General features: G+C 42.1%; 1 protein-coding gene across 4 annotated transcripts in view; it reads right to left on the bottom strand.

The window, feature by feature from the left end:
- Positions 1–27,187, bottom strand: part of glra1 (glycine receptor, alpha 1) — a 119,396-nt gene that overhangs the window by 11,798 nt on the left and 80,411 nt on the right. For all 4 annotated transcript variants that reach the window (XM_084009747.1, XM_084009748.1, XM_084009749.1 and 1 more), the window contains 2 exons: positions 17,770–17,984; positions 14,308–14,454 (listed from right to left, as the gene is read on the bottom strand). In XM_084009747.1, coding sequence (XP_083865873.1) covers positions 14,308–14,454; positions 17,770–17,984 — 362 coding nt within the window. The remainder of the gene's footprint in view (positions 1–14,307; positions 14,455–17,769; positions 17,985–27,187) is intronic.

Raw genomic sequence — 27,187 nt, 5'->3', positions numbered from 1 at the left:
CACTCCAATATGTCAACAAAATGAAACATATTTGGGTCCAGACTTTATCCAATGTTTAGGAAATGTATGCATTATGAATTATGCATTTTTAAGGAAACATATTTTGTTGTGGATTATGTTCACGCTCGTATCACAAATTAGTTTTAAATGCGTCTGTGAAAGCCCATGTAGGGAGGAGGCTGTGGTGGTGGATGGGTCAAAAAACACAGGACTTTCACCCAGGAGACTGCTGTTGGTGTCCTGTGTAAACCAAGTGCTGCCATTGTGTTTTGGTTTTGTTTCAATATCATAGTCATTTTAAGCCAAACCATGACGGAAGTCATTTTGTTGCCCAAACACATTTTGTTTTGTTCTTTAACCACGTGTTTCAAATAGTTTAAAACTGCTACCATTGGGTCCAGATTAACGTTTCCCTGGCAACGTAATTGAGAGTGCCGGATCGTTGTATGGGAATGTAGGTTTTTGGTCAGGGTTTGTCATTTGTGATGGGTTGGCCTGCTATCAGCTGTGATGGTCTATACTTCACAGTGAGAATATATCTAGGATCCATCCGAATGTCTATTTGTGGTTGAATTTAGCATCCCAGCATGAATTTGACTTCATACCTGAGATAACTGACAGAAATATGTGTCCTCAGTGATCCAGTGAAGTCCACTGTAACGGTACTCTTACAAAGCATTCCTTTGTTGACTGGCTTGTAAATATGGCAGGACACTGCCTCGCCACTTAGCCTTTGTAGCATCTGTAATAACGAGTCAAATATTTTGGTGCCATGGCAAAGTCAACTTAGTGAAAGTAAAAGTGACTTCTGGCAGCGATTCAGTGATTCCTTATGTTATTTTGTATTTGTTGGTGATGTCCGTGCCATTCAAACACAATGTTGTCTTTGATCGTCTGTCCACTGATCCATCCCTGCTTTTCTCTCTCTCCCTTGTTTCCGCCGGAGTCCCCGCTTGCATTAAAGCATAGTGTGTTAATGTCTCTCGCTCATCAAGCCGCTGACCTGGAAAGATTATCCACATGATCTGCTGCGCCGCTCCTTCCTCCCTCTCCTCGCTCTTGTTCAGATTCAGCATTTGATCTGAATAACATTTCAGGGAAGCCACGGCACCCTTAGCTTCACGCATTACATCGGGTCAGCAAGGGTTCCCTTCAACTTAACCGAGGGTTAAATTTAGCCCCTGGTGTCAGGTGGACATAATAGAATGCTTTTCATGCTGATGCTGCACAGAAACACTTGACCAGAACTACAGCGTTTCTAATTTCACAATAAATAAAGCATACAATTTCATTTAAAGAATACGCCTGCTGACATTGTTTGTTACTGACAACAGAATAGACTAACGACCAAAACGATATTATTTATCTTCTGCTCTTTTCATCTTTAAAAACATCTCACAAATACATGGTTGATTTTTAAGTTAGGGACTATCTTTCATGGCAGATTCATCCACCATTAGTGCACCTCTAACATCCCATGCAAAAGAACTCAAAGAACCCTGTCTGTTCTAAATCACATTTAGAGAGAAACATAAAGTATCTTCTATTGCAGTCGCAGATTTGAACGGAAAACAAATTGCAACAAAATTATAGTAAAAAAAGAAAAATCATGGTTTGGCTTAAAATAAGTAGATCTATCCGTCCATCCACCACAACCTCCTCCATATGTGGACTCTGATACTTAAAAAACAAATGCAGAAAATACATATGTTTACCTCCAAACATAATTGTCAAAAGCAGTTTTGTTCAATGGGAATGTGATTTATTTGGAGACCAGGCTGGTCAAGAGGTCACATCTTTAGTCTTGTAAGAACACTGATGAGAATGAATGTCTTGACTGATCCGGTGGCTTTTAACAATGTTATAAGGGCAAGAGGTCAAAGCCGTTCTTCAGCCAACAGGTGACCACATAAATATGGATATTAACATAAAGATCTGCGGGCTAATATGGTAATTGCCAGATTATCCACATAATATGGTAATTGCCAGATTACCATATTCCAGTGAGTTATATTGAAGGCATATGCAGAATCCATGCTTGCATACATGGAGGGCTTCCAGTCTTCTTCTCCTAATCAGGAAACATTGAGTGTGTTGCCCATCACTTCACAGCCGGCCGTCAATCAGGAGGATGAGTTCAGCCGGGGGAGAGCACTGATCGCTGTTTAATCCCCACGCTCTCTTATCTGCCTTTGTTCTCAAAGCTGCTGAACAGCCTGCGAGATCAAGGCACTTAGTGCAAACCAGCATGTAGAGTCCCCCCAACCCCCGCCCTCCCACCGAAAAACACCTAATCACAGCTAACCAGCTGATTATAGCCGATCAATCAGGAAGTCGCTTTGCCGAATAAGGAGCTGTCATTCCTAAACAGCGGGATGTTGCATGAAGTCGCAGGAGAGGTCCTTCAGGCCACTTCTCCAAGTGTAGCTACATCTCTTTTTCCCCCCAGAAGGCCGAGCGTGCAGAAAACAGAGCCGGCTGCAGTGGATGCAGCATCCCGAGGCTCGCTCTTGTTTCCTTCCTCGGGTTGTGGAGGTGAAGGAGGAAGAGGATGGTCGTCAGGCTTTAGTAGCTTCCTACCCCGAGGCCCAATGAAACGGTTTAATGTGCTTTTCTCTGTGATCCTGGACGGGGTTTCTCATACAGGCCAGTTATTTTTGATGCATCTGACAGAAGTGACTACACAATTCTTCACAAATGATTAATTTGAATGAAAACCTTTCTTCATCTGAAAATGCTGATTTGCATTCTGTGCTGGGGGCTTCACAGAGGCAGTGAAGGCGTGCTGCAGACGGTCCTGATTGAAATGGAGGCGAGAGGCAGTATCGAGATGCGGATTTCTAAAGGGGCTCTCTCTTTTTCAGTCTGGAGAGCTTGTCTGTGTTAAACAAGCGAGCTGCTGCCAGGCGGCCCTATCCTTCAAGGATGAGTGGCGCTATTGATCCGATCCCCCTGCAGTTGTTCCCGTCCCCCAGCAGGGGGGGATATCACTCCGCCCCCCACGCTCGCTGGAGTGGGCTCTCCCCTCCTCGCCCTCTCACAGGGCTGCAGTCTCCGTCTATGTGATGCTCTGTCTCTCGCTCCGTCTTTCTAATTAGACAGCCTTCTGGAGCAGGTAGCCTCAGTCCAATAGCTCCCGCTCTTTCTCTCTTTGTCTCGTTCTCTCCGGACTATCAGTGTCACTAATGAATCAATAAAGCATCAGGGTAGAACCACTGAAATGAGCACAACTGGGACTACCCCGACTGCTACCTGCACTGCTACAACTTCAACTCTCAACGCTGAGAGACGAGCATCCGGGTCAGAGCGGGGATGCTGGTACTCTGCTGCAGCTTTCATTCTGAATTACATGACAGTGACGTTCAGCCTTTGCTGCTGATTACACCTAGAAACGCTATCAGACTATACCTTCCAGAAATCAGAGAACTAGTTCTCCATCCTTCTAGTTTGCTTATTATGTGCTCTCACTGCTTCAAAGAACATTTTAAAAGCAGCATCCCTCGAGGACTCAGATTATATGGAGACATCCGACTGTACTCATCTGCACCTCGTAGCTATTAATCACAGCTTGACCATAATCACCCTCAACAAATCCCTCTGGGGAAATAATGCTGTAATCCAATACGTCCCACCATCCTAACACAATTAGCACAGGGGATTGAAGATGTGTGCTAACCGTGCTGCTTATTCCCGTGAAGCATAGTGTGTCCTTGCTGGTTATACCAACACAGATTGTGAGGTGTCTCTGTGGCGTTTGTAATGGCCGTCTGCAAGCCTTCTGGCTGTTATTGATTTTAATAAAATACATTCCTGACACACTTGTGTGCACTTATATATTCATCAGTCCAATAAAGTCTCTTCTATTACCCTTTATCAGAAAATAATGTTGATGTTTGACAATTCTGCAAAATCCCACATTACATTTAATGACTCCCTTTTAACATCTGGTTTTTGGTAAAATAATTAAAAGGTTCTTGCACGCCACAAGTCTTATTGAAAGATGCACCAGATCAAAGACTATGAACTAAAATATTGGTTATTTGATTTAAAATCAACATGTTTAATAACAATGCAAAAAAAGAATATCTCCATTTAACCAGGATGCATCCCATTGAGATTAAAAATCTATTTTTTAAAGTGCATCCCAAAGTTGTGTCCATCACAAAAAAGGATCCTGAATAACTTTCTACTGGAATTGCTTTAGTGCTCAGCAACGATCAAAAATAGACAATGTGTCCTCGTACATGCAACTAATATTTTGTGACTATTTCACATCCTGCCATGAGACTAGGTTGACCCCCACAACCTCCGATCAACTCCTTCATTATCAGGACACGCTGCTGCTTGCATTTAAGGTTTGCATTGCATCTCCATGATGCATTGCTCATTCATCAAATGTTTGTGTTGCTGGACGATAAAACCCGTCGTATTAAGGCAGGACCACACCGGCCCAACCGTTGGACGTCTGAAGCGTTTGGAGAGGCTCGGACGAGGTCGGGAACACATATGTTTGGTGTGTACAGCTGCGTCGGAAGCTTTCGGAGCCGCGCGGACGTTGTCTGATCAGACTGAGCATGCGAAGTCTGAGGAGGTGGGCTGTTGGACGTCTGAGCCATTGGATACTCTGATTGGCGGTGTGCTAGCGAATCAGAGTATCCAATGGCGGTGTGTGGGCGGGGCGGAAGTGACGATGGTAAACTCCGTATTACTCGTTCCCTACTGAGACGACGTCTTCGTAAAATAATGAGCCCGAGAGCACACAACGCGAGTGTCACCCTAGCCAGAGTCATCTTTCCAGAAATGCCAAGTATTTAGTCCACAAAGGTCTTCTCGAGTCGAACGATTACTGTGTGTGCATTGTTTTTATCTGCACTCCGTTCCGTCATTTCCTGTTTTCCTGTTTTGGAGTACTGGCACGAGACTAGCGCCACCCGCTGTTTAAGGAGGCTTATTGCATCTCGCGCAAGTGCAGAACGTACACGCTGCTGTGGTGTCGGAAGCACGTCGAAGCGGTGTGTACAACGCAACTTTTCTGCCGAACGGGTCAGACGAGAGGCAACAGAGTGGGCGGAGAGTGGTCGGATAAGGCAGTTGGACGTCTGGGCGGTGTGTAGGGGCCTTTACAGCATCTTGTGTTCCACAGCGGTGCTGCCTCCCCCGCGTCTCTCTCCACCTGTTCCTTTGTTTTTGGACAGAGAGCCGAGTCAGCAGTGGACAGCGTCCCTCGGCCGCCTGTGTGGACAGGTTTACACGAGCTGCAGAACCAGCAGTGACGCATTCCTCTGCAAGGAGCTGAAACCTGACTGATAGCCCTCTCAGAGCTGTAATGGAGGTCCGTGGATCACATTAGACTCACATTAGAAGGACTGGCCAGAGAGGTTAATTAAGAACGTGTGGCGCCCAAAGACTGCCTCTCTTTCTGTCTCTCTCTCTGTCTCTCTCTCTCGCTCACTGAGTGTCAGCGGGATTTCGTCATTGCTGGATTTATTTCTCACCGACGATCATATTGAGGGTGAATTGTTCAGGTTTTTGTCATTGTGCCTGAAATAAAGTAAAAAGAGACGAGGATCTGAATTTAAAAACAGTTTAACACTTTTGAATTATTCCTACATTTGGAGCGCATTATACCGACCGCTCGGTGAAATCCTGTTTCAAATGCAAATACCTAAATTCCTCCCTGTGTTTGCTTTGTGTCCTTAGAAGTCCTTTGAGTTCACAGTGGAAACGTCTAGACGTTTTGTAGCTGTTGAGGCTCGTGATGAGTCAAGGTAGTCTGTGTACCAGTGGCGGAGAGGAAGTACATCAAGGTACTTTGCTTGAGTACTGCCATTTAGTGCCACTTTATACTTGGAATCCACCACTCTTTCAAGTCGTTTGACGACGGGGCAGAATAATGGCAGAGTTAACTTTTGGTTTCACATCAGGACATGAACACCAGTCTACTGGGTGAAAGTCATGTGGGTTTAAAAAAAAAAAGTTTTTCCCACACACTAACAAGAGTCACGTTGAGCTTCATAGTTTGAAGAGTCACTTCAAGTCATGTATTTCACGGCTGCAGTTACAACACGTGCTCTCAGAGGATCTACAGTGGATCTACAGTGGATCTACAGTGGATCTCCAGTGGGCCTACAGTGGATCTACAGTGGATCTTAGGAAAGCTATACCTTGCCAATGTGGCGTACATTGCATAACGTATATTTCGTAATGTACGTTACATAAAGTACCCCAACTATTATGGATTATTATGGATTAAACTACCCAAAGTTCCATAATGTAATACAAAAAACTGCATGTAAATATAGGCCCAAATAATAATACATATCCATAAAACTACCATCCTCTGTACTCTGAATTACGTTGAATTCTACTTTCAATATTTAATCTACATACTGTAATGCTGATAATTGTATTGTGGGCATTTTTACAGTAATATTACTAGTTTTATTGAATTAAAGGATCCAAAGCTGGTGTCTCACACTACATTGTCTTCACCTGGTGTATATATCTACACTCAACAAAAATATAAACGCAACACTTTTGTTTTTGCTCCCATTTTTCATGAGATGGACTTAAAGATCTAAAATTCATTCCAGATACACAATATTACCATTTCTCTCAAACATTGTTCACAAATCAGTCTAAATGTGTGATAGTGAGCACTTCTGCTTTGCTGAGATAATCCATCCCACCTCACAGGTGTGCCACATCAAGATGCTGATCTGACATCATGATTAGTGCACAGGTGTGCCTTAGACTGTCCACAATAAAAGGCCACCCTGAAATGTGCATTTTTTTGCTTTATTGGGGGTCTGGGGACTCAGAACCAGTCAGTATCAGGTGTGACCACCATTTGCCTCATGCAGTGCAACACATCTTCTTCGCATAGAGTTTATCAGATTGTCAATTGTGGCCTGTGGAATGTTGGTCCACTCCTCTTCAATGGCTGTGCGAAGTTGCTGGATATTAGTGGGAACTGGTACACGCTGTCGTATACGCCGGTCAAGCACATCCCAAACATGCTCAATGGGTGACATGTCCGGTGAGTATGATGGCCATGCAAGAACTGGGACATTTTCAGCTTCCAAGAATTGTGTACAGATCCTTGCAACATGGGGCCGTGCATTATCTTGCTGAAACATGAGGTGATGTTCATGGATGTATGGCACAACAATGGGCCTCAGGATCTCATCACGGTATCTCTGTGCATTCAAAATGCCATCAATAAAATGCACCTGTGTTCTTCGTCCATAACAGATGCCTGCCCATACCATAACCCCACCACCACCATGGGCCACTCGATCCACAACATTGACATCAGCAAAGCGCTCACCCACACGACGCCACACACGCTGTCTGCCATCTGCCCTGAACAATGTAAACCGAGATTCATCCGTGAAGAGAACACCTCTCCAACGTGCCAGACGCCATCGAATGTGAGCATTTGCCCACTCAAGTCTGTTACGGCGACGAGCTGGAGTCAGGTCAAGACCCCGATGAGGACGACGAGCATGCAGTTGAGCTTCCCTGAGACGGTTTCTGACAGTTTGTGCAGAAATTGTTTGGTTATGCAAACCAATTGTTTCAGCAGCGGGTCTGAGTGGCTGGTCTCAGACGATCTTGGAGGTGAACCTGCTGGATGTGGAGGTCCTGGGCTGGTGTGGTTACACGTGGTCTGCGGGTGTGAGGCCGGTTGGATGTACTGCCATATTCTCTGAAACTCCTTTGGAGACGGCTTATGGTGGAGAAATGAACATTCAATGCACGAGCAACAGATCTGGTTGACATTCCTGCTGTCAGCATGCCAATTGCACGCTCCCTCAATGCTTGTGGCATCTGTGGCATTTTGCTGTGAGACAAAACTGCACATTTCAGAGTGGCCTTTTATTGTGGGCAGTATAAGGTACACCTGTGCACTAATCATGATGTCAGATCAGCATCTTGATGTGGCACACCTGTGAGGTGGGATGGATTATCTCAGCAAAGCAGAAGTGCTCACTATCACACATTTAGACTGATTTGTGAACAATGTTTGAGAGAAATGGTAATATTGTGTATCTGGAATGAATTTTAGATCTTTAAGTCCATCTCATGAAAAATGGGAGCAAAAACAAAAGTGTTGCGTTTATATTTTTGTTGAGTGTAGTTAACCTAGTTTATGATGAGTTGAAAGTTCTGATTTGGTACGTTGAGTCTTTAACATCTTGTGATTAACTGTAAAGAAAATCATATGAAGATAAAACTGTCTATTCAATTATTCAACATATTTGTTAAATTAATTTAAAGCAACAGTTCTGTTTTTGTGCGAGGCTAAGATAGATGGCTGCATATTCTAACTTAACTGTCTCATTTCCCAAAATGTCAAACTATTCCTATAAAATAGGTTTCAAACACATCTTTGGAGCATTATTTTTTTTTAAAGTATTCAAACCTAAAATATCGGACACTGAAAACACTCTGTTCTGTTTGGTTTTATTGGGAAAGCAAAGTGTGTGGTGGTTGATTTATGTTTCCTGCAGGTACATTTTAATGGGAACCACCAGTGATGCATAGTAGAGCTATTAAAAAGGCCTCTATGATGACTTGTGATTTTTGTGCTGTATTATGTATTTAATTCCTTTCACTGCATGTGCTCTATTTTCCCCTATCTTCTTCTCATGCTGTGGAGCTTAATCAGTTTTCATTAAATGATCATCCAATATTAATTTCCACTTTCAGTAACGTCTCTGTCATTTAGTGGATGCTTTCATCAAATCGCCTGACAGTGCTACAAGTGCATTTATTTTTCAACACTGTGGCTCTGGTGTGAAAAGGCAGAAGTAACCGCTTAAGTGTGGATTCGCATACAATCGCCTTCTGGGACATGATATAGAAAATCCCTAATGAATAAATCACAGGGTGAAAAATAGAATGCAGTCACCTAAATTCACCTGGAGACAGGAAGAGACCATCGCACACCACACGTGATGAACAAAAGTCAACCTAAAACAGCTTTAGTCTTTAATTCACCCTAAAAAACACCCTGATAAGAATTCCTCAATGATGAGAATGCCGTTAAAGATGTTGACGTCACTGAACAGACGAGCTCCTTCATTAACAAATGACGTAACGCGCTGAAGGCCTGAATTCACCTCCTGCTTCATCGTGTGAGCAGAAATAAACTGTGTAACAGAATAAAAAAAAACTGCAAAAGGTTCGGCGTGCCAGATGTGGGTCAATCCTGAGCCCACGCTCCTCTCGCTCTCTCCTGCTGTTGGGTCGAGAGACATAGAGAAAGGCATGCAAACAGATTCAGAGTCTGATTCACCTGAAAGTGCAGCGGCAGCCGGACTGCTAATCTACCTCTTCACCCACCATCACAGCTCAGGGGATTGAGGATTACAACAATAGGATTTAGGATTTATACTTTTTTTTATAAATCTTTTTTTTTCCTTCGCTCCTTCCTCTTTTATGAACTCCAGCTCATGTGGAACAAACAGCAGGGTGCCACTTCTTCATCTCTCTTTGCATTTTCCTCCTTTAATTTGGATTTGTCCAAGTGAGAAATTTAATTTGGTGGCGTAAAAGAGTCTACAATCATGTCTCAGTTGTCGTCTATGAAAGGGTCACACGATAAACCTCAGGGGTCGGTAAGACAATAATGAAAGTGATGGAAAAAGGCAAAAAAGCATATTTCTGCCACATGAAACCATTAGCTGAATATTAATGGCTTATTGGAATATGCTAAGAGCAATGGGTGGTCAATTCATTTAATTGAATGCCTTATGATTATACTACTATAACAATATACTATACTACATGGTTAATGTAGTAAGTTCATCAGGTTTCAAAAATGCTTATTAAAGGACTGAAATAGATAATACTACTACTAGTATTTCATATTTATGATTTAACTCCATTTTTTTTGAGAAAACAATTGAAAGACCAGCCTTTCATGTATCACTTAACGCCACCTTATTACGGGACATGGTCGCTGTTAAGTTGAGGAAAAAATGTCACTAACGTAACTTAAAAACAACAACACTTTTGGACGGAGGTCTAAAACATCGATCTCCTTCAAGTCCTGTATTTGTTTGACCAATCTATCAGCCCGCCTACCTGCCCTCTTGTATTTATACTATATTTATACATATCATAGTTATGTAGATGTCAGTACAGACTACATGGTGCACACATGAGACCCCAAAACCAAGAAAAGTTTTCTTTTTGCATACAAATGTTGTTCCTTTGCCATTCAGTGAGAGTTGAGTTGGAGCTTCTGATTACATAACATGATCTTCAGAAGCAGAAACATTTAATAGTTGCAGCTTCTTAAAGCTGTAACTGTTGGTTTATAATTCAAAAGATTTGAGGATCTCACAACAATTATTTAAATAATTGAAAAATAACAACAACATCGATTAATCAATTCCGAAAATATTCACCTCTTATAATAACAACCGTAAAATAAAAATAAAAAAAAAAGATGCTATTTACCCGTAACTCCAACCTAAACCTGATCCTGGCTCCGTCCTTCCCCAGGCTCCACTAAAACTAACATCTAATCCTGAACTGGACTTACTGGCACCGTGTCCTCACTACCCAGGACCTGTGTGACCTTACCAGCCTTGCGAGGACACTCGGTCCTCATAAATACGAAAACACACGAACATGCTTACACACACTAAACGTGTCAAACTGAATCAAGCAGCTCCAGTCATGGGCAGGCACGAACACATGCCTTACAAGGGCAAAACGCACGACAGCACTCGCAGATGCATCCATGCATGTTCACCGGCTGCAAAGATACAATCTCTACATGACTCTCTCTCTCTCTCTCTCTCTCTCTCTCTCTCTCTCTCTCTCTCTCTCTCTCTCTCTCACACACACACACACACACACACACACACACTGGACTATATGGATTGTTTACTGCAAGCTCGTTGGATTTCTTGCGGCTGTTTGTGTTTTCTTGCCCTCCAACACGAACACACACCAGCAGTTTCACAATCAAGCTACACTTCGATATTCGCCACAGGCCTGACAGCTTTACTCCTTATTCAATACAGCAGCCTCGGGCTGATAAATCCAACCGGACATATGGAATTGATTGATTAAATGCTTCAAAGGCAAAACGAAACAAAAGAAAGTAGAGGAAGAAGGGGAAAAAAAGCCCAGATACATCTCAGCCGTCCTCCTTCACATAGTGCCTTGTATTATATTCAAATCAGTTTGGAGATTAAATATACGTACATATTTTCAGGTCTCCACATGATTTTTATTTCATCAAAAGCACTAGGAAACGCAATGTAAGATGCCTCTGAGGCTGATTTGTGTTTTTCACTTCACAGTGATGTCAACGCTGCTGTTTTCAAGCACAATTCTCAATAGAGTGCAAACATATTCAACACCAACAACTGCTTGCTAGAATGTTAATTTATAGACATTTTAAACACTAAACTTCTTACAGACTAGTGGAAAAAATGAATTTATTTACTCGGTTGTCTATTTGCGTTTGATTTTTCTGTAATTTACCAAAGTTTACCATTAGATGTTTCATTTGCATAGTGAAACACAACATTTCAGAAATATTGTAATACAAACATTGCCTTGATGTCAGTAATCAACTGGGGTAGTTTCATCATGATATCTTTTCAAAATGTATCTATAAAAATATGTAAAAAATGTATTGTATAGCTGATTTATGGAGCGATAAAAAGATATAAAAAATTCCCTCTTATATGTTAACAAAATGAAAGAAGAATTGTGAACCCGACTGACTGTCTTCTATATTGAAAAATACAATTTCAGAAAAATTGTAATAGAAAACAATGTCTTAATGTAAATAATCAACTAGGGAAGTTTAAAGGTGATATTTGTTAATATAGTTTGTAGATTTGTTGATATAGTTACACTGAGTGAAAAGCAGGATTCAGTCAACACAGATGAGAACATTCTCCCTGATAATGGCAACTAAAAGAGACTGCAATGCTCTGATCTGGTTCTCCTAAATGATGCATTTCCACAAAACAAAAAGTTTCAGAGCCAAGGGGGAAAGTTTCGATGTTTTGTCTCCTCTTTCGCATGGTGAATCCATTATGAGCCTGGCCTGTGTTTGCTCTACGGCTCAGCTTTTAATCATGCTCAACGCTCCGCCCATGAAACATTGATGCCCCGTGTTTCTGCCCGGTGATGAACTCCACACAAAGCTAATACCAAACACGCAGTGAATCTTTCAGCAGGCCCGAGGACAGAGGGGAGCAGGGATTTCAATCCGAGCTGCCTTCTTCTTGTTTACAGTGGCCAACGAACAAAACCCAAATGTTTTATCCGGAGAAAACCGCAAGCAGGATTTCCACAACAGTGGTGCCACTTTTCAACCGTTAAAACAACACATTTGTGGTTTTAAACTATTTGTTTCTGTTATGTTTGGAGACAGCTGAGGCTGGAGTGTGGATGAAAGAACCGTTTGTGTTTGACTAGTGGGAAACAGAGCTTGTCTGGTTTCTCCACGTTCTTAAAGAGCCTTTCTTCTTCTTTTATGTCCTCATCCCTCACATATTTGGATACAACGCTGAAGGACACAATGGAAAGGACAGATATGGAAGACTGTGGATCAGCAGAACTGAAGAGTTTGACTCAAAAGTTTCAAACATTTAGAAGTCATAAATTATTCTGTCACAAGCTGATGTCATTGTGTTTTATCAAATGTTTTGTTCCTCAGAATCAACTCACTTTAGAATAAACTCTTCATTTCAGCTGATATCTGTGTTGAGGCGTCGGACAAACAAAACAACAACAGAAGCGTCGGACAGATAAATAAAAGAAGCAATGTGAATGTAAATGTTGGACTGCATCACAGATGGGTCAGTTCTGGGTCCAAAGCTGTTTATATTATACATAAATGATATATGTAAAGTGTCAGATACTCTGAAATTAATAGTATTCGCGGATGACACAAATATTTTCTGCTCGGGGAGTGACTTGAACCAACTTGTGGAAACAGTAAATCAGGAAATGGCCAAACTTCAAGTGTGGTTTAACATAAACAAATTATCATTGAATCTTGGAAAAACTTTTCTTAACTAAGTTAATATTGAGAGGGTCCGTGAGAATAAGGTTCTGGGAGTGATTATCGATGACATGTTAAGTTGGAAGCCACACATAACACAATTAAAAAGGAAGTTGGCCAGGAGCGTGTCCATACTTTGGAAAGTACAAAAAATACTAAATCAAAAAGCACTTCATCTGTTATACTGCGCACTAGTCTCTCCGCACCTGCAATACTGTGCAGAGGTGTGGGGACACACATATAAAGGCTCCACACAGCCCTTGTTAATTCTCCAAAAAAGAGCTTTGAGAATCTTACACTACGCCAACTACAGGGCACACACAAATCACTTATTTATCGAATCGAAAATACTCAAACTATATGATTTAATAAACTATCGCACAGTACAAATGATGTACAAAGCATCAAACAGAACTCTCCCCCAGAACCTGCAAAAATTCTTCATACACAGAGAGAGACACAATCTTAGAGGGGACTTGATTTTCAGGCAAAGGAAGGTATGAACTACGTTAAAATCCTTTTCCTTATCGGTCACAGGAGTTAGACAATGGAATTTGTTAGAAGACGAAGTCAAAAAAACACCAACACTGAGTGGCTTTAAGAAAAAGTATGTAAATTCAACACTTGACCGGTACAGATTACTGCATGTGAGTTGATAAGGGTCTGAGGCACGAATCAGCAGGCATGGTGCTGTGACGGGATGGAAAAAAAAAAGAAAAAGAAAGGGGGGCTCCCACACCATCCCAACAAATAGTAGATACACTGGAGTTTTTTTTTTTTCTTTTTTTGTTGTTCTCTGTCGAACGGACCCCCTTCAGACTTTGTTACATGATGAGACTGCTGTTCACTCGTGATGAACAAATATGGACAATCTGTATGCACTGGACTCCAGCTCTCTGTACCACCTACTGCTGTAACATAGTATGTCAAATGTCATAAGTGAAAGAAAATGTTATGTCAAGCGAAAAATGCAAAAGACAAGAAAAGACTATGACGTTGATTTTTTTTTTATTTCATTTTTTACTTTCTATTTTATTTTATTTTTTTAATTTATTATTATTTTTTTTTTTTAACTTTATTATTTCTTCTTTCTTTTCCCCCCTGTGGGTAATGGGGGGGACTAGATAAGCCTCGGCTTCTCCCGCTTTCCCTTTCGGCCATGTGTATTCATTTTTATTGTGTGAGCAATATGTGTGATGATGACTTGATGGACATGCCCGAAATAAACAAATAAACTAAACTAAACAGATGGGACTCACCTTCATGTGTCGTCGCCTCCGTCTGAAGCGCAGCAGCTCCTTGTGTTGGCGGGCGATGAAGTTGACGGCGGCGTACTCCAGCAGGGCCGAGAACACAAACAGCAGACACACGGCCATCCAGATATCGATGGCTTTGACGTAGGACACCTGCAGAGGGGGAGATGGTTTGGGTTGAGTAAGAGTAAGGAAGCTGCTGAACAAAGTCTCTCTGAGACGTCACAGTTTGGAAATTTTCTCTCCAGAGGGAGATACTTTCTTCACCGTTCTCAAAACTTTTTTCCTTTAACTAAATTTTGGGGCTCAACACATATTATTCTGAAAAATCCTGAAATCCTGTTCATCATGACAAATGCATAGAAAAATGTGTTCCTACATTCAAATCAAACTGTATTAAATTCAATTAAATGAAAGTCATTCGAGAACAACAAAACACTGTTCAATGGTTCAATTAAGTGAAAACACAGAATAACAGCCCCCAAAACATAACCTCCTTTAAATTCAATACAAAAAATAAAAGTGATAACAGATAAAAATAACTAATCAAATGAAAATTTTCCGTTCACATAATTTTAAGTATCGTTAAGTAAAAGTAAAAGTAAATGGCCCGAAAAAGGTGGCTGTCCTCACATCAGCACACAAACAAATGCAGTGAGGGAAAACTCATGTTTACAATGTTTACTGAGGTAATAAATCAAGTGAGTAATAGGGTCATGTTCATCTTCCAACTACAGCAGTCGCCCCCTACTGGTCAGTAGAGAGAATGCAAGTGTAAGGCACTTCAGCGTTGGCTTCACTTTTCAGACGCGGAGAGGCGGATATTGCAGTCGAGAGAAGAGCCCAAACAGACCAGATGGACATGAAGCTACATGAACACAGCGATAGGATCAGCACACAGAACCGGTGGAATGTCGCTACATATGAGGAGGGAGGTGTGAAGCGAGATGGACAGGGTAAGGCTGTCCAGATAATAAGGGCTAAATGGAGTCTGGTTGGATCGCTGTCTGATTGCTATCTGCCCGCCAAGTGTCATTATTCAAGTGCATTCAGCCCAGCCTGTCATAACAATTCTCCATCTCCACACGCAATTACAGGCACAGCCTGGGAAGGAGATCCCGTTCTGTCACAGAGAGAGAAAACCCACAATCAGCCGTTTACAATCCAATTAAACTCTGACTTCAGATCACTTTCACAAACACGGCGCTTATCCTCGCCGCTCTGCCTCGTTGTCATTCATGCTCGTTTTGCACCGAGGATAATGCACATTTGTCTTCTAATGCTCGAGTGATCCCCCCCCCCCCCCCCCACACACACACACACACCCACACACCCACACACACACACACACACACACATACAGACACACACACACACACACACACACACACACACACACACACACACACACACACACACACACACACACACACACACACACACGCATACACACACAGAGCTGCTGAGAGCCGCTGAGGCCTAAATGGTCAACCGGGTCACTTGGGATGATGCTCGTCCAGGCAGAGAAACAGGATTCTTACATTACCCCAATGTAAATACAGTATCTAAAAAATACATTTGGTATTTTTATTTTTATTTATTTTGACACTTTTTCCCTGCAGGCAGTTTTCTGCTCTGATACGTTAGTTTTGAATTCTCCTTCCTTTTTCACCGTGTAGCATTTGATTGTCACTGTATGTGCTGCTTGAATATGTCATTTTGGAGTTGGATAGATGGATATATAAAATGAGCTCATCATATTGGGATTAAAAACAGATTAGGAAAATGAGTCAAACACATAATTGTGAAAACATTTTAAATTTAAACCTCCCATTTCAGGCCTAGAGCCATAACTTTGTATCAAAATACATCCTTCTCTGAAATAGTTGAAAGGCATTCTGGGAAAGTAAACCACCATGTGAAGTGAATGAAGCAGAGGCATGGAAACTCATACTCAATTTGGTGTGCATTTATTTTTACTACCACGGCATCCACAGTGTTTTTCCAAGGTGTTTTAAACACAAACTGTGTCCAACTTCAGCCGGATCAGCGGAAGGAAATGCGGCAAAATGTGCTCTCACCTGAAATAAATCATGGCACTGAAGCATATCCTCCATCATAATATGAAAACATATAATGTTGCATCTCTTTTTCTTAATCACAGCTGGTTGCTAGGCAATGGGAGCAAACAGGAAATCCTCTGTAGACCTGGATGTTTCAATTCTTAGACCACTGAATTGGGATGTGATAATACATTGTATTTTTCTCTGACATACAGAATAAAATGATACATTGCTCATTAACATGAGATAATCTGAAGGATCAGGACTATTTTATGGCTACTGTTGTGTGATTTAGTTGTTTTGAAACATCATTAAAACATCATATTTCAGTTTATATGACCGACCAATGAGCTATGGTATTTTTTTTCTACACTTCCACTCTACTTTCTAGTGAGTTAGCCATCAATGTACATCAGGACTAGTTATCAGACAAGTGTCATTCTATTTAGATGATCTAGATCATTCTCAACAAGCCAAAGATCTGATATTTCCTCTCCTCATCTCCTCGCCTCACATGGTGCAGCCCTCCTCTGCAGCATGTGTCTGCTATCAATCACTCACACAGTCGGATGTATACGTGTGTGTGAGTGTGTGTGAGTGTGTGTGTGAGTGTGTGTGTGAGAGCAGTATGCCCACCTAAGCTCAGCTGTGCTGTGTGGTCATTATTGTGACAGCTGAACTGCACAGGAATCACGGTTCACTTGTTCAATTTTTAGAGCGCATGAAGCACCTAATGTCAACAAACAGTGTGTGTGTGTGTGTGTGTGTGTGTGTGTGTGTGTGTGTGTGTGTGTGTGTGTGTGTGCGTGTGCGTGTGCGTGTGTGTGTGTGTGCGTGTGTGCGTGTGTGTGTGCGTGTGTGTGTGTGTGCGTGTGTGTGTGTGTGCGTGTGTGCGTGTGTGTGTTGGGGATTAGAGTATCCCTGGACATAATTATACAATCCTAGCGGCTCACGCAAAGTGTGACCATTTCCTTTAATCTGAAAATCCCTCACAGTGAAAGATTTCTCGTCTTTTTAGTTATTTTTTTCTAATCTTTGTTTCCCTGAACTTCCTCTGTAGAATGTCTCGTTTTTTCTTTCTGCTCCTCTCCATTTCTCTCTGTCATCCCTCCATCTGTCTGCCTCTTTTTTCCCTCCTCTCTAACACAAATGTGTCCAATATATTTTCTCTTCCTCTTTGTCCTCCTTTCCCTCTTATTCTATAATCCCTTCCTATGTTTATGTTTATATTTTCCTTTCCTCTTCTCCCTCTCTCCTTGTTTGGAACCAAACACTTTTTTATTTAATTACTTATTGATCTGTTATCACTATTATACTGTATCTTCTTGTTGCATTGAAAAGAACGATGCAATGTTTCGTTCATTACAAAAGCTGGTACAGAGAGGTGCGTTTGATTCGTCCTCACCTTGGGCAGGGAGGCTCTGGAGCCAGAGCTCTGTGTGGTCATGGTCAGCACGGTGGTGATGCCCAGACCCACCCGGGCGGGCGCGGCGTCCATGTTGATCCAGAAGGAAACCCAGGACAGGATGACGATGAGCAGCGAGGGGATGTACATCTGGATCAGGTAGTAGCCCATCTGACGCTCCAGGTGGAAACGAGCCTCGATGCAGGTGAATTTACCTGGAGGAGGAGGAGGAGGAGGAGGAGGAGGAGGAGGAGAGACACAGGGAAGAAGATTGTTTTCATTAAAAGTGAGGAAGCTGTTTATGGAGGATAAAAGGAACATGGATGGAAAGAAAAAGAGCATCCACATGGAAGCCAAAAGAATGAGGGAAAAGAAAGAAGCAATCCTCATCACAGAAGAGTCAGTAGAACTGTAAATGTAACTGCTTTTGTTCTCTAATAATATAGGAAAAAGCCATTTCTTTCACCATTAAAGAAGCGATGTGTTTAGTCATGGCTGCTTCCTATCCAGACCTCCGATCTTATCTGAACTTCTCTGAAATCCTTAACGATGATCTGAGTCTTCAGTCGGCTTCTTTGATAAGAGTGTACTGGTGGGCTACTCGAGGCTGAAACGCTATAACAACCAAACCTGTCTCACAAAATGCAATCTATTCCTGTCGTGTACAGGGACATGGATTGCCCCCAAAAAAAGATGGCTGTTCAATTTGAGCTGAGTTGGAGCACCGATGGTCCCGGTGGAGGAGAGGAAACCCAACCTATTAATGAAATACCTATAGGCCTGTATTTGTATTCATTTTCAATTAATGCATGGTCTGGGGAATTCAAAGCTTCATCGGTTTTAGTAGCCTTTCCATCATTATATTTTGATCAGTTCATGTTGTTCCCCATCTTCACTTTCATTGCCTTACAGATCTAACAACAGTAATGTTTTATTTCAGCACAGAATCAATGCCATCAAGTTAGAATAGAGTTCAATTCCTATCCTGAGATAAGACAGCACTTTTTGCTAAATGCAGTTTGGAAACATGTTTTTGGATCAGCAAAAACATCCCAAATGCCATCTTAGACTGAGATCAGGTAGGATTTCAGACTTTTGGTAATGAGGCCCCATGTGTGAGGTGTTATTCTGGTTATTTGACCTCTGGTGAACACATTGTAAAGGAACCTGATGAGCATGAAGAAATGTGAGTCTAACGAAACAGAAGATAACAAATATTGTTAATGATAATGCAGATTTTAACAAACAATAGGCTGCTCAGCCAGTGATTTTTGGTAAATATCACTCACTTCTACTGAATAAACCAACAAACCAGGGACTAACGACGTCCTGTGAAATATAAATTCTGAGCATGAAAGATTTATTAAAAGCAAATCAGGGTTCACGATGAAAGTAAAAAACGTCCTATTGTGTTTTACTGCACTTGGTTTGAATCCGTTCTGATTTTAAAAAGGAAAAGAAAGAGTTGCGCCCTCCAAAAAGGTTATTACTTTATAATGAGATGGCTCATGATACTTCAAAAGCTATTCAGGACTCAGTTATATATTTGTGGAGCCGATCATTTCGTCTCGGTGGGTGTCCTGTTTTTCAACATGGATCTCTCTTTGGGAAATGATTTGATTGATTCCAGGAAAGGGAAATCATAATGCTGGTCAATGTTTAAACTCGACTTAAAAGTAAAATGTTCTTTCATCAGTTTCTCCCTGAGGCGGTGCGGTTTCATTAGCGGGGAAAGAGTTTGTAATTCCCTGTTATCTTCATCTGAACACTGACACAGTGGCGTTCTCAGGTGGAGCGATGAGACTACGTTAAAGGAGTGATCCGGAGAGACGAGCAGAGGGGAGGAAAGTGAGAAAGACGGATTAGAGAAGGGAAAAGTTGTTGGACTGTCAGTAAAAGGGAGGATAAGCCAGAGAGGCAAAAATAGAGGGACTGAAGACAGAGTTGACAGCTTTGAGACAAAAATGTCCTCTTTCTTCGGTTCTCACGCTAAGCCAAAGTGTAAAGTGTGAGCGGGAAATCAGAGAGACGCAAACGCCCGGCTTTGCTGAATATCAAATGAAACTAAACATGCTAAATACTTCAACACTAACACAGCAGGTGGTTTGGGATTCGTACCCCTGTGACTTGTTGCAGCAGCCGTCTGTCTGAGAGCTGCAGCTCTGCAGGAGGGATGAGGACGACACATTTGCCTCTTCTTCCCTCACACAACATCAAATATTGCTGTGTGGTGGTGCTAAATTATTAAAGACACTATGAGCAAACGTTTTATTTGTATTATTACAATTATACTGCTGGTCTTCCTTTTTGGATAAATCTGACAATCTTGGGAACAAACTGGAAGCTTGCACTGCTGTTTGACATTCAGATCGTAGGGAGAGCCAGTGAGTTCATGGTTTCAAGTTTTCTTCAATACAGCGTGATGTTATTTAGTAAATGATGGTCCATTTAGAGACAAATAGACCACCAAGCAGGGGATGCTTTGGGGCGGGGCTACCTTGGGCATCACTTGTATCTGCTATCTGCTCCGTTTCAAAAAAGATTTTGCATTAATGATACAACAGCCAAACACGGACATAAGGTTTTGCAGCCGAGTGAAACTTACTCTCTTTATTTTTGCTCAGATTGCAATTATTCCCATGGCAAAATGTTCCCTTTGTGCCGAGAACACAGAGAGAAACAGACAAATACAATCTCTGACTGATGAGGCTCCTCAAAACTTCAGGCCAGGAATCGAAACATGATGGAGAGGAACAGTATCTGGGATTTAACATCCCTATCAGTTGGCCACAAATGTGCTGCAGTTACCTGAAGACGCAGATAACATCACTGTAATGGTGTTTGGCTATTAGCACTGATCTTAATTAGAGTGCTTTCATAATGAGGCTAATTTGCATAGAAAGGGCCGACTTTGCACCAAATATCTGCATATTACCTCAGTTATCTCTGCATTTCACCCTCTGCATAGGATTTAACAATTGTTCTTTTTGTCTTATTCGTGCAGGTTTAGCAGCCGCAGGTTGAGCAATCCTTTTGTGAATTCACCCCTCAGTCTTTTTATATTGGCTGGCTGCTGCACACGTTTTTTCTCATAGTAGTATTCAATTAATTCTGTAGAAATTGGGACTGTACAGTAAGATAGATTCCAACTGGCTGAGGACTGATGAGATATATCATGTCGACAACACACTCAAACATTTACTATAAGACTAAAAAAACAAAGAAAAACGTAAAAATCTTGACCTAGACAGTCAGAGATTATACTTTTATCCAAAGCATTTTTGGAGAATTTGCCTCTCAGTCACCCGTTCACACTCTCATAGCAAGTTACCATGCAAGGTGCTGGTCTGACATCCGTGGTCGCCTCTCATCCAAGAGGTTTCTTCAGTTCTCCTGCCACCATGTGAGTCATTAAGGTGGCAGGATGGGCCAACGACTCTAAGCTGACCCAACCAACATCCATTCATACCCAGGTGAGTAGTTCACTTGATGGGTCAGGACCCACTTGCCCCCACCGAAGTGCTAACCACTGTAGTTTCACAGGAGGGCTGGGTGGTCCAGGAGAGGTCAGATACCTAAACTCCCCACTGGTCAGTTAGAACTGTGGAAGCCTCTTAGATGCAGGAGAAAGAAACCTAAAACAGGTCCTTCAGTAAAGTTTTAAAGGCGAGCTTTTGTGGATGAGATTTCTCCGCCTGTAGAATAACTTTAACAAGGTCAACAAGTCCTCACACTGAACACGAACAACCAATCAGGTTGTGTGTCAGAATCCTCCAAAAGCCTCTGATGAGCGTCTTTCATCGTGCTGTTTAGCCTCGTTGTCTAGTTGTTGATTCCCGTTCATCTTTTTTTCTTTTTCAGAGCGTGTTGAACTTAAAACATCAATTTCCACTAGATTTTTAATTTGATTCGTCACGTTCCTGATCGTAAACTGCATGTCCTGCTTTCTCGTGCGAGTGTGCTGTGCGGTTGTGGTCGAGTGTGGTGATGTGGAGCTGCCTGTTGCAGTCTGCCAGAAGCACCGTTAGTCCTTGTGTGGCTGTGACGGGAACGCAGCAGCGGATGTTTACGCTCGCAGCATGTTGCCGTGAAAGAAGTGGAGAAATAAGGAGGAACGGAGTCCTCCCGTTTACTGCACTATGTAGCTTGTTAGTGAAGATCTAGAAGAGCCCTGCTTGAAATCTATATTACAGCCTCTATTTTGTTGCTCAAACCTGATTTCTTTTGTCTTTCTGTGCTGGACCCCCAGCCAATCAAACCCACTGTGACGCTGACTAGATGCTGTCCACACATATAGTACGTAAAAGTGGCACTGTCTGCACAAAAATGAAGAGGAGAACCTGCAACAAAGATAATTAAATGAACACACCGCAGTGGTCCTATTTACATTGCAGCACAGCAGCAGCAACAGGAACAAATGTCCCCTCTTCTCTTTCTGTAATGTAATGAGCGTGCCGGGGCTCGTAATAAACCACAGGAGAGCCAGGGAGCAAGATGGCCGACGATCCATTTAATCAAAGGAGATCAATGGAAGGCAGCCTCATCAATTAGAGTTAACCCTGAGACCGGAGAGGAGCGGGGACAGGAAACGAGAGGGAGAGAGGAGGATACGTGTTGTTAGAGCGAGGGGAGAGAGGGACGAGGAGGAGAGAGAGATAAGGGGAGAGGGAAGGAGAGAATGACGGCAGGAGGAAGAGGAGGAGAGTCGATGGGGTTGGACTTGATTTATAGCTGTGATACACTTCAGAGCTTTTAAGTGCTGTCCATATTTTCCATCTGATAAGAAGATTGAAATTATTCAGCCGAGCCTCTACCTCACTGTGTGTGTGTGTGTGTGTGTGTGTGTGTGTGTGTGTGTGTGTGTGTGTGTGTGTGTGCTGTATTTAATACTGCACACACCGGTAACTCTCTCTGGCATACAGTGTGTGCACTGTACTTCACACTGCAGTGTCCTTCTACTGTACTTTCATTCATACTGTGTGTGTGTGTGTGTGTGTGTGTGTGTGTGGTCGGTTGGTCCAGAAAGATGATTTGATAATCCAAAGATAATGTCTGCTTTCACAGTTTCTGGCTATGATAAATGCTGTAAATTTGGTGATTATCTAAACATGGGTTTTGGCGTTCAGAGGGAACCCCGTCTTCTACAAGATGACGAAGCCAAACCAATACTCTGGAGGGAAAAGTCTGTGAACCAGACCTGATCCCCCAACATCAGCGTTGGACCTCACTGACTCTGCAGCAGCTTCTAAAATCTGGTGGAAAGCCTGAGACTGGAGGAGTGGAGGCTGATATTTCTTTCTGGACCAAACAGTCGCAGTTTGAAACATGTTGCTAACGGACACACCAAAAAAGGCTTGGTTAGTAAGACATCATTGGGCTTAAAATGACAATGAAACAAAGCAAAATGCAGTGATACTTCCTCCTCCCTCTGTCGGACTTCAGCGAACGCACAAACTTATTTGTGATGCGTCAAACGCAAATCTAACAACTTGTACCCACAAACATACGACCAGCCAGAAAACAAAAGCACCCTGCAATGCAGCAGAAACCGTAATTAGTATTTCAAACGGGGCTTTTCTTTCTCACTCTCTATGTGTGTGTGTGTGTGTGTTGGGGTGGATGGAGGGATGGAAAAAATAAAAAAAGACAACAGATGAGGAGGAGGAGGAGGAGGAGAGACAGGTAAATGCTCCCTCCCTCTCACAACAGACTGCAGCTAATAAATCGGAGTAAAAACGACACCTTAATTCCCTCTTAATGCTTGATTGGGAAGCAGCGAGGCGTGTGCACAATCACGCCACGCACGCTAACACACACACGCCACCGCACACATGCCCACCGACGCACACGCGGCCACGCAGACGCAGAGGAGCAGCATGGCTGGAGAGTATTAAGCCGGAGATGAGATGAGAGAGGAGTGAAGAGAGAAGCCGAGGAAGAGGAGGGAAACGATGACGGGGGGTTAATTGACCTTGAAGAAACGGAGTCATGCTGAAGAGTAGGAAGAAGAGATGAGGACGGAGCAGGTTTATCTTGTTATAGAAGGAGCCGACGGCGGCCACTGAGTCCATGGAATCTCTTCAGGGTGCTTTAGCCTCTTTCAGCTTTGGTTTTACGGTTTCAGTCTCTCTGATCCTGCAGTGTTGAACTCACTGTATGTTTCCAAGCAGCAGGAAACGTTGCTGTCAGGCCTCTCGTGAACCCTACTCACAACCGTCTGGATGTTCTCTGTCTCCTATCATTACGTCCATGACAACCAGGTTCACTGGAAAAACACTTTGTTTGTGACTAAGTACGTCCGATTTATTATTTTTACAATTTTAGTTCATTATGTAATGGGTGCAATATAACATTGCAAAAAAAACCACCAGGACAACCAGTTGGAGTGAAAAAAACCAAAATCAAAATTAGTATAGGAAGACTGGTACGGTACATTACGAGATGATTTAATACAATTTCATTAGGAAATTCAATTAAATTTAAATTAACAACAGGTCTTCAACATTGACTATATATAAGTGGATGTAGTCATGGTAACAACTCATTGGTTTGTGGACTAGAGGTCGACATTTTGGTCTTTGCCATCGTGGATTTTTGCAACCAGTGAACTGGAGTGACCATATTTGGACTGTGGAGGATCTGGCAAACATACATGCTAGAGCAGTTTCCTTACTGGATCTGGATCTATTTGGATCCTGCTGAGAAGGTGTGAACAAAGTTAGCTTCATAATTCAGGGTCAACTTTACAGCTAGTGTTAAAGTTGTCTTAGCTAACTGCATTGGTAGAATGGTAGAGACCTGTCAATAACAAGTTAGCCCCGCCCTAAATTGTTATGGTCTGTTTGACTCTAAATGTATCATAATGTAGTAAATGAACATCATGCTGGATTGAAGAAGACTTAAACTAGAGATTGAGACCATAAACTCATGTTTACAATGTTTACTGAGATAATACATCAAGAGAGAAGTAGAGTCATTTTCTCATAGACTTCCATGCAATCAGACTTCTTTTTGAAACCAGAGGAGTCGCCCCCTGATGGCCAGCAGAAAGAATGCACGTTTATGGCACTATATAGTTGACATCACTTTTCAGAACCGGAGGTTGCCACCTGGTCTTAAAACTAGATGTTTTCTTAAAACGTAATTGTCATGTCATGTCGGGACCATTTCAACTGTTAAACAAACAGGAAATGCCATAAAAGGAATGCTACATGGGGTGAGATTGACTCCCTAAGTGGAATTTAGTGACGGAGAGAAGACAGACTTACATGTATTTATGTAACAAAGCAGTGGATTAGTGTTGTCTCTCTGTGCCTGCATTGGACTGTGTGTGTGTGTGTGTGTGTGTGTGTGTGTGTGTGTGTGTGTGTGTGTGTGTGTGTGTGTGTGTGTGTGTGTAAGTGTGTGTGTGTGTGTGTGTGTGGCAGCACTAAGTCGTGTCAAGGCTTTTCGTCTGGAGGTGGATCGTTCATCTCTTCGGCAGCGACAGCAGACGTCAACCTCTGTCTGAGTGATGGCTCTGAATGTGAACTAATCAACCTGCTGCACACACAGACACACACACACACACACACACACACACGCACACACACACACACACACACACACACACACACACACAGTGGTCTGGTGTTTTGGAGATGGATTTTAATGTGACCATTCGTTTCAGAATTTTTTGTAGAAGAATGTTTCCATGAAAGTTTGTTTGGTTTATTGATTAACAAATCGAATCAAGGCAACATCACAGCTTCTACACAGATATAAATCAGGTTACATCAGCTAATGATGTTCAAGTCCTTGTTCATGTTCAACCTTAGTATGAAGCACTATTCTGAGAGCATCTTCGTCTGTGTTAACAGGTAGAGTGTCTTCTGAAGGCGTACGAGGGTTAAACTGAACAGTCTTCTGATATTCTTTCTTTAATGACGCGTGATGGCGTGAATATGTCTGTTTGGAGAAAGGAAGTATATCTCCCGCCTTAGTGTAGTAAAAAACTGAGCTTTTTAGAATAAAGTCACAATATATATTTAGCTAAAAGGTTGTAGTGGTTGAAGGAAAAAAGCAGTACATTTCAGAATAAAAGCATGCTTCTTAATAATGCAATCTTACAAAAAACAAATATATGTTTCTCTTGAAATGTAATTGAGAATGCAGTTTAGTTGTATGATAACTTAATTATAAGAGAAAGAGCTGCTAAGGAAGTCCTAAAATGTTAATTTCACTAAGGTTTCTCTTCTATTTTGCAATAATGCACAAATGTAAAAACTCTAAATCTGAAAAAATATATAGAGAGTAAATATTTCAGAGTTTGTGGCTGAAATAAACTTTGCAGCTCACAGTGTTTTCCTCCTCAGTGAGTCGCATGGAAAGGTTCATGATATTTAAAAGAAAGGAAAAAGAAAATATTTGAGAATCTCTTCAGTCTGGTATGGTTATTTCCACACATCCAAATCAAAATGAAATTCTGTCTCTGACACATGCAGACTCTCAAGGCAGACGCTTCTCAATGTTTTCCCTCAATTTCAAAGAACATGTGCTTCTGAATTTAGATATACTGTATTCTCCCTTCATTAGACAGAAACATCTCTCTTCCTTCTCTCTGCCTGGAGTCCTGCTTCACTTTATTTTCTCTCTAAACCTCCTCTGCTGTATCTCCTCTGTCTGTCTCTGCATCTTAATATTTACCATGTAAAGCCTGGAGAGAAAGTAAACAGACATGAGGGGGAGAAACCGGATGGCGGTTTGACGGGAAAGTGGCGACAGGGAAGAGAAAGACGAAGATGGATAAAAGGAGAATGATGGACAGATAAAGAACGTCTACAGAGAAAAGAGACGATAGATGGAGACAGTTTGTTTTTTCACATTTCTCATGTCAGCAACACACACACTCATCTGTTTCAAGTTTCCCACAAAGCAAAGTGGCAGCAGCATTCACATGACGTACTCCTTTTACTGCAGCACATATCAAACGCACCCTTTTGATTATGGCCGCGTCCTTATGTTGCCATTTGAAAACCTCCTCACACCGTGCACAGCTGAGCTCGGCGTTTCCTCGGGGGGCAACATTTCTATCTCATCAAGTCTAAAAGTTTCACTGAAGACTCATCCCGTTGCACTGCAACTTGGATGTTTGGTAGCATCGTTCATCATTCCTGTCAGTTACAGATAACACTGTACTCAGGAAGCTTACTGGAAACATCAATGCAATTTCAGGATCAGAAATACTTTATTGATCCCCAGGGTAAATTGTTTTTTCCCCCCTGATTCTAGTTATAGATTCTAGTATTGATTCATTCCCATTATTTATTAGTATGGAGTCTTGGGAGAACAGGGAGGCATACAAATCAACATCTCAGGAGAATAAAGTGTGTTCAGAGAGTGCAGATCCCCACCATCAAACAAAGAATCGGCCCTCCGT

Source organism: Eutrigla gurnardus (genome assembly GCF_963514095.1).
Source record: "Eutrigla gurnardus genome assembly, chromosome: 5".
NCBI classification, from domain to species: domain Eukaryota; kingdom Metazoa; phylum Chordata; class Actinopteri; order Perciformes; family Triglidae; genus Eutrigla; species Eutrigla gurnardus.
Note: the sequence above shows the minus strand (reverse complement) of the source record. Positions and strands in the feature narration are given on the sequence as shown.